Below are 9,063 nucleotides of genomic sequence, written 5' to 3' on the forward strand. Positions count from 1 at the left end.
TAGTGATCCATATACCTATTTCTAATGAGTCTCCCAAGTTTCCCCTGTGGATAGATGAGGTACTAGAACCGTATAGAGGTCCTTAATGATGCGGTGAAGGACAAGTGGCATGTGACTGATATGTGTCCCCAGACGGTCCTGTTGTCAGTTCAGAGGGAGCTGACCACGCTGCAGGAGCTCAGTGGACACCAGAAGAAGAGAGCTGCAGAGATCCTCCACCTGCTGCTCAGAGACCTCAGTGAGATAGGAAGCCACCATTGGGTACCAGCGACATCAAGGTGGTAGGGACCTACACAGCAGATATACATAGACACACATAAAGTAGGAACACACGCAACACCCGAACCAAATACTAACAACCCATTCACAACAGTCCTGTTAACTTAACGGGTTGTAACATCGTTGACCTGTGTAGCGAGCAAACCTCTCCACAACATACAACATGAGTCAGAGTTGATGCTCTTTAGGTTCCTAACAGTATATCTTCCTCCTGGACTGTTCTAATCATACTGTTCATCCTCCAGGCTTTATATGCAGTCTTCTGTTTCCTGTCTAGATGGCTGAAGGGACGGTAACGGTGGAGTGATTGAGGAAGAGTTCACCATGACCCGTCTCTTCATCAGTAAGATGAGGTCAGAGGTCAAATCTCTGGTGAACCGCTCCAAGCAGCTGGAAAGCTCCCAGAGTGACACCTCATGCAAGATGGCCGCCAACGAGAAGGAGCTGGCTTCCTGTCAGCTGCTCATCTCCCAGGTAACAGAGGGGCCAGGTTTCCCTATAATTGTGAAGCGTTCTAAAGGCTGATGCAGAAATGCACTTTCATTGTCCTACGTTGAGTCTCTGGATATCTTTTCACTCTTTAATAAAGTCCTACAAACGGCCAAACAGGGCTGTGTTCAGTAGGCTGTGACAACAGGGAAGGTTTTGAAGCGCTGACCCTGTGTTTGTGTGTTGTGCTGTAGCACCAAGCCAAGATCAAGTCCCTGACAGACTACATGCAGAACATGGAACAGAAGAAGAGACAGCTGGAGGAGAGTCAGGACGCTCTGACTGAGGAGCTGGCCAAGATGCACGCTCAGGGTGAGACTCTACCACATCCCCTCTATCGACACCACTGCTTCCTTTTATAACATGCTTCACATTGTTGTTCACGTTGTGTTCCTCAGAGAAATCACGAAGGTGTCAGTGGTGGACACGGACAAGAAGAGAGCAACACATTTAACGTACTGGAGGGTGAACGAGGAATTAAGGTGATTAAAAACCCGGATTAAGACTTCCACAAGGTGGATCTGGAAGTACTCTTAGGATGATTATCTGTTGGAGAAAACAGATTAGTTTTACCCGTGTGTGTGTCTCTGTGTGTGTCCCTCTGATCCGTCCTCCTGTCCATCCTGTAGAAAGACTCTAGAACAGCAGATGGAGGCTCACAGAGAGGCCCACCAGAAGCAGCTGCCGGACTCAGAGGCACGAGATCGATGACAAACAGACGACTCGCTGGTATGAACTCAACAGAGTGAGCAGCTATATATACCGTCCGCGACTCTCTGTGATTGACAAACACTTTTCTAACTGCAACTCACATAAAGGCTTCATAGGGCATTCATAAAGGTTCAATAGGGCATTCATAAAGGCTTCATAAAGGCCTCAACAATCCTTTACATGCTGTCATAATGCAGTACTAAATGAAATGTGGTATAAAAGCCCTACAATCTGAAAGCATCTAAAGTAGGCCTTATAAGCTCCCATAAAGGCCTCTATAACTAGTCTTTTCTCTCCTGTCTCTTTTCACCCCACTGGTTCCTACCTCGTCCCTTACCGTCTCCCTTCTTACCTCTCTCCCTACCTCCTCTATCTACCTCCCTACCTCTCTCCGTACCTGCTCTTAAACCTACCTCCACCTTACCCTCCCCTACCTCTCTTTCTACCTCTCAGTCTCACCTACTCTCCCCCCTCTTACCCACCTCTCCCCTTACCGATCTTCCCACTAACCTTCTCTCCTTACCTTCTCTACCTACCGTCTCCCCTACTCTCACCCTACCTCTCTGTCCTATCTCCTCAAACATACCCTTCCTCTCCTCTCCCCTACCTGTCCCTACCTTCCCACTAACCATCTCCACCGTACCTCCTCCCTTACCTCTCTCCTACCCTCGCTTACATACCTTACTCTCTACCTCTCCTACCATCTCTCTCCACCTCTCCCTCCACCTCTCCTCTCTCCTACTCTCCCCTCACCTCTCTCCTACCTCTCCTCCACTCTCCTCCTCTACCACCTCCTAGCCTCTCTCCTACCTCTTCCTCCACCTCTCCTCTCCTCTACCTCTCCCCTCCTCTCCTCCACCTCTCCTCTCCTCTACCTCCCCTCCTACCTCTCCACCTCTCCTCCACCTTCTCCTTCTCCTCCCCCTCCTTCCCTAACCCTCCTCCATACCTCTCCCCTCCACTCTCCACCTCCCTACCTTACCTCTCACGACCTCCTCTCCTCACTCTCTCCTCCACTCTTACCCTCTCACTCCTCCACCTCTCTTCCCCCCTCTCCTTACCTCTCCTCTACCTGCTCCCCTACCTCTCCCTACCCTCTCCCCTACCTCTCCACCTTACTCTCCACTACCCTCGCTCCTACCTCTCTCCTACCTCTCTCTACCTCTCTCCTACCTCTCCCCCTACCTTTCTCCCTACCTCTCCCCTAACTCTCCAACTACCCCTCTCTACCTACTCTCTACCTCTCCCCTACCTCTCCCTACCTCTCCTCCACCTCTCCCCACATCTCTCCTACCCCTCTCTCCTCTCTCCTACCCTCTCCCCTACTCTCCCCACCTCTCCCCTTTACCTCTCTCCTACCTCTCTCCTACCTCTCTCCTACTCTCCCTACCTCTCCCCTAACCTCTCCCCTACCTCTCCACTACCTCTCCCCTACCTCTCCTCCACCTTCCTCTCCTTACCTTCTCCCCTACCTCTCTCCACCTTCTCCTCCACTCTCCTCTACCTCTCCCTTACCTCTCCACTTACTTCCCCTACCTCTACCCTACCCTCCACTACCTCTCCTCCACGCTCTCCTCTCCATCCTCCTGACACATCAGGGGATACCTCGGCAGAATAAAATGTCATTAGTGGTGCGGTAAACCCCATAATTAGCTAAGGCTGAACTGCTCTAGGCCCCTCTATCCCACCCATCATGCCCATAGACCCACAGTCCTCTGCTGCAGCTCCTCCTGCAGCTGTTGGTTGGCCTGGCTCCTGTCCTCCACRTCCTGGCTCTTCTGGTCGTAGTTCACAGCCAGCTCCTCCAACGCCTGCAGCACCTCCTTCACCTAGAACCAGAAGAACATAATGATGAACATCTAGTCAAATGGCTACCCAGAATACTCACATTCCCCCCCTCCRCTCTCCACACCACTGCCACTCTCTGTTGTCATCTATGCARAGTCACTTTAATTAACTCTGTACATACTACCTCAACTGACRGGTGKCCCCYCACYTTGACTCTGTACCGGCACCCCRCTGTATATATTGTTATTTTTTACTGCTCCTCTTTAATTACTTGTTACTTTTATCTCTTATTCTTAMCCGTATTTTTTWAAACTGCACTGTTGGTTAAGGGCTCGTAAGTAAGCATTTCACGGTAAGGTCTACTACGCCTGTTGTATTCGGCGCATGTGACTAATACAATTTGATTTGAAGGACTCATTTAGAATTCTAGAATAACATGGATTCATCCAGAATATTGTCCTTCACCTCCTCCTTGGCAGCCTCGTTCTCTGTCTGCAGACGAGACAGATCCTCATGGATCTTCTCATAGTCCCTTCTCGTCGACGCCAGCAGCTGAGGAGAGACCCACACNGTGTGTGTGTGTGTTTGTGTGTGTGTGTTCTACCTACATATATCTGGTCGTTGCCAAAGCGTTTCTGCATCTCGTAGAGCAGGCTGCTGTCTGTGAGCTCACTGAGAGACGCCAGYTCATCATTAGGCGCCGGAGGCATCAACTTCACCTGCAACACCACACCACACAGGTTATCATAGCAGCCACACATGGACTTGGTTTCCCGTACAGTAAGTGTACACTTTTCTGCAGTAGATATCTGAAGTGTATAGCAGTAGTGAACATATTGAGTGTACACTTCGTTGTAGTGCAGATGTTGAGTGTACTTGCCTGCTCCAGTTTGCTGGGTCCTGTGGGTCCATCTAGACCGTTGTCCTGTGAAGGATATCTGCTCAGCCCCCCTCCCACCTCACTGAACATGGCACACTTCTCCAACAGACTGTCCCTCTTAGAGAGGGGCATGGACAGGGGGGTCCTACAGGGTTGTGTGGGAGGCAAATCATTTGCTTTTGAATACTGATACCGGAACATCTTAAACTATAATGTATGGCATTGGGCACTGCATTGCAGTTGCTAGCTGTGCCACTAGAGATCCTGGTTCGAGTRCAGGTTCTGTCGCAGACGGCCGCGACCGGGAGACCCTGGGGCTGCGCCTCTCCCAAGTCCGTACAGGAGTTGCAGCAATGAGACAAGACTATAACTACCAATTGGATACCATGAAAAAGGGGTAAAAAGTAGAAGAAAAATAATAATACTATATTGTATGCGTAATATAGATAAGTGAGGTAATTTGATCATTTGATGAATTGATCATCAAACTCACAGGTTCTTGACGGGGATGGTGTGGTCGTGTTCGCCTCCATCGTAGCGTTTGTCTGTAGGGGCAGGTGGGACAGAGGGGTCCTTCAGTCTCTCTACCCAGCATTCCTCTGCTCTCAGCAGCATGTTCATGATGGGGTCGGATGCTGCTATGCCTGGAACCAGGACAGGGAACACAGCAGGTTAAGAGACTAACCACTAAGGGTTAAAAATGAGAAAGACTYTCTGTCAGACTGTTACAAATGTATTACTAAGCATGATAAATCGGGTAGTTTGAATCCTGGATGCTGATTGGCTGAAACATAATTTTAGCCGTGTGTATATCAGACAATATGACGCAAAAATACTTGTTTACTGTTCTATTTATGTTGGTAACCAGTTTATAATAGCAATAAGGCACCTCAGGCATTTGGGGTATATGMCCAATATACCACACGCCCTCTGACCTTATTGCTTAACTACAGTATAGTGATCAGGAGACGTTGTAGTCACTGGTACTTTCAGTACTTTCAATGCTAGAGCGCTTGAAATTAGCCTCTATCTAGCTGCAAAGATATAGAATGTTGCATAGACATTTATGTTGAACACCGGCCAATTTATGAAACACATAAAATGTTCTCCAAGATCAATACTCTGAACATTAATGACACGTTAAATAGACAATACTATTCAAAGGGACACTTTGAGATCTAAATCATTCTAGGCTAATTCACCAAGGCCTCCTCCAAACCCATCCATATGGATGTGCCAGTGCTGAGACAGTGTGAACCCCACTGAGGATCGATCCATCTGAGCTTCAGAGAGGAGTTAAGATCCCCTCCATCTGTAATGAGGTCTAACAGGGCACAGGGGAGGGATACAGCTTTATCCTCTTTTAGTTCATACAGAGTGACAACATTTCTCTCTCTCTGTCGCTCTGTCTCTCTGTCTCTCTGTCCCTCTCATTCTCTCTCTCTCTCTCTCTCTTGCACGCACGCACACATCGGGTGGAGTCTAAGCGAAAACGACGGGATTATGTCTCCCTGTGGTGTCACATCTATCCCTGAGTTAAACCTACATGTTAGAATGGACTATTGATTACTGCTAAAGAGAGTTTCTGATTCCACTATTGGATGAGGAGTGTAGGGAGGAGGCTGCAATAGGCCTATCTCACACTATGATGGAGAGATTGACATGGAGAGTACGAGTCTCTCTCCTCCTTTCCCTCAACATCCACATCTGGCGTACACTGACATTCAACGCTTTAGACAGTCTCTACATTACACACTACAGTAACACAGTTCTACGTGTTATTCTCTGGGGGTTTCAAAGGCATTGCACTTCAGCATGCTGTGGCATTGTATTTGGTTATTAACTAGCAACTCTTGCAGCTCTGTATGCTGTCCAGTCAAAGGAAAAAGTKTATTTCCCCTGGGGATTTCATGCCTGTGCTGTTGAGGCAGGGAGCCCAGGGGAATAGACAGGTTAAGAATAACATCCCTAACAGCAGGAGAGACAACAGATACATCGCTGCAGACAGATGAAACAGAAGCCCATAGATCCTGCGTGTTATCGCAAACAGCGACAAGGAGCTGTCTATCAACTCCTCACACACACGCATACACAGACACGCATGCATGCACACACACAAACACGCGGGCACACACAAACTGTACGCACACACACAATCATGCATACACAGACACACACACACAATGCATTCACACACACACACACAATGCAACACACCACCAATAGCAGTATACACACACACAACCAATTCAGCATACACAACACACACAGACAATCATGCATACACACACACACAGAACAATCAGCCTACACACACAACAATCATGCATACACACACACATCATGCATACACACACACAATCAGCATACACACACACACAGACAATCATGCATAACACACACACAGACAATCATGCAACACCACACACAGACAATCAGCATACACACACACACAGACAATCATGCATACACACACACAATCAGATACCACACACACACACACAATCCAGCATACACACACACAAGCACATGAAATGAGAAGTTAATCATTAGTGCTTCTAAAATAAGGAAAATAATGTACTGATAATGGTATCAGCTTCGATACCCATTTATGGAGAAGCACATCGCTCGATAGCTTCCTCAGTGTGTAGTGCATGTGTGTGCTGTCTCTTTGTATGTTTGGTGTGTCCAAATATACGATCTGCAGAAGGTGGAGTGTAATTTATGTTGGTAATACACACACACACACACACACACAGCACACACACACACACACACACACGACACACACACACAACACACACACACACACCACACACACACACACACCACACCACACACACACCACACACACACACACACACACACACACACACACACACACACACACACACACACACACACACACGCACACCTAAAGCCATGACATCATTTTCTGATTTCAAGCTGTTTAAAGCACAGTCAAATTAGTGTATGTACACTTCGACCCCACTGGAATTGTGAACAGTAATTATAAGTGAAAAATCTTCTGAAACAATTTTAAAAAACTTTTCATGTACAAAGTAATGGCTAACCCGACTGCCAAAAACTATAGTTGTTACAAGAAATTTTGAGTGGTTGAAAAACAAGTTTAATGACTCCAACCATGATGTACAGTTAATTGTTACATAAACTTATCGGTCAGATAAAACTCATTTGACAAACATCACTCTGTCAACGTTCCACCACAAAGAGAAGCAACAACTGGCAGACTGAAACACATTCAATCAATAACCAATGTTTTCTAGTTTAAACTGACCACATTTTGATGCCACTTTTTTAGTAACTTAGATTTATGGCACCGTGCGTCAACGACTAGGTATCTGATATCACTGGAAACAGTAGGCTGTATACTCAGCGAACCATCGAAAGCCATCTAGTGCTTCATTACAACCTCCTAGCGTATGTGTGTGTTGTGGTGTGTTGGTGTGGTGTGTGATGGTTGTGGTGTGCGTCTGTGCGTCGTGCCGTGCTGCGGCGTCGTGCGTGCTGCGGCTTGCGTTGCTCGTGGTGTGGGTCACATTATACCGAGCTGTCTTGGTGGCAGTAAGAGAAGTTATCCTCTTGTCAGCAGCGCACGATGCTTGTCGAGAGAGACGGACAGACAAGACACACACCTTTATTATTCAACAGAAAAACCAATCCATATCGACAAAAACAGTCGTCTATAGAGCTATACCATACCATATCTACAAAAACAGTTGTCTATATGTACCTAATACCATATCCATATCTACAAAAAACATGTCTATATGAGCTGAACCATACCATATATAAAAAAACAGTTTTGAATTACCTAAATACATTCCATATTCTACAAAAAAGTGTCTGATATTAACTAATACAGAATCATATCTACAAAAACAGTTGTCTGATATGTACCAATACCATATCCATATCACCAAAAACAGTTGTCTGATATTAGCTGATACCATATCCAATCTACAAAAAACCGTTGTCTATATGAGCTGGTACCCCATATCCATATCTACAAAAACATGTCTATATGTACTGACCAACTACAAAAACAGTTGTCTGATATTACCTAATACATACTCCAATCTACAAAACAGGTCTATAGAGCTAATACATATCCCATATCTACCAAAAAGCATGTCTGATATGTAGCTAAGACCATATCCATATCTACAAACAGTTTCTATAGTAACTAATACAATTTTCCATATCTACAAAAACATTTGTCTGATTATGTAGCTAATACCATATCCATTCTACCAAAACAGTGTCTGATATGTAGCTAATACCATATCCAATCTACAAAAACATTGCTTATATGAGCTAAACATTCATATCTACAAAAACAGTCTATATGACTGACACCATATCATATCTACAAAAACATTTCTTAGAGCCTAATACCTATCCATATCTACCAAAAAAACAGTGTCTATAGTAACTAAACCAATCCATATCTCAAAAACAGGTCTGATATTTAGCAAACCATATCCATATCTACAAAAACAGTGTGATATGACTAATACCAATATCCATATTACAAACAACAGTTGTCTGAAGGTAAGCTAAGTACATTATCCCATATCTACAAAAAATGTCTGAATGTACCAAAGCCATCATAAATCACAAAAACAGTGTCTGACTAGTATCTTAATACATATCATATCTACAAAAACAGTTGCTGAATGACCTAATACATATCATATCTATAAAACATGTCTATATTAGGCGACCAATCCATATCTACAAAAACATTTCTCTAGACTACCTAATACCATATCTACAAAAACATTGTCGAATGTAGCTAATACCATATCCATATCGACCAAAAACAATGTCAATTAGCTGACACCATATCCATATCTACAAAAACAGTTCTATATGACCTAATACCTAATCCA

At 45.2% G+C, this 9,063-nt stretch overlaps 2 protein-coding genes across 2 annotated transcripts in view; one reads left to right on the forward strand and one right to left on the reverse strand.

Moving 5' to 3' along the window:
• Positions 1-9,063, reverse strand: part of LOC112073052 (unconventional myosin-XVI-like) — a gene marked incomplete at its 3' end in the record, with an annotated part of 197,982 nt that overhangs the window by 116,760 nt on the left and 72,159 nt on the right. Inside the window, 3 exon segments of the mRNA XM_070440027.1 lie at positions 3,876-3,986; positions 4,148-4,292; positions 4,641-4,791. Coding sequence (XP_070296128.1) covers positions 3,876-3,986; positions 4,148-4,292; positions 4,641-4,791 — 407 coding nt within the window.
• Positions 538-1,479, forward strand: LOC112073054 (kinesin heavy chain-like). The gene is made up of 4 exons (XM_024140421.2): positions 538-753; positions 963-1,080; positions 1,169-1,250; positions 1,398-1,479. Exons 1-4 carry the CDS (start codon positions 604-606, stop codon positions 1,477-1,479), a joined length of 432 nt encoding a protein of 143 aa, XP_023996189.1. The 5' UTR covers positions 538-603.

This window comes from Salvelinus sp. IW2-2015, unplaced genomic scaffold, assembly GCF_002910315.2.
Source record: "Salvelinus sp. IW2-2015 unplaced genomic scaffold, ASM291031v2 Un_scaffold2133, whole genome shotgun sequence".
Lineage (NCBI taxonomy): Eukaryota > Metazoa > Chordata > Actinopteri > Salmoniformes > Salmonidae > Salvelinus > Salvelinus sp. IW2-2015.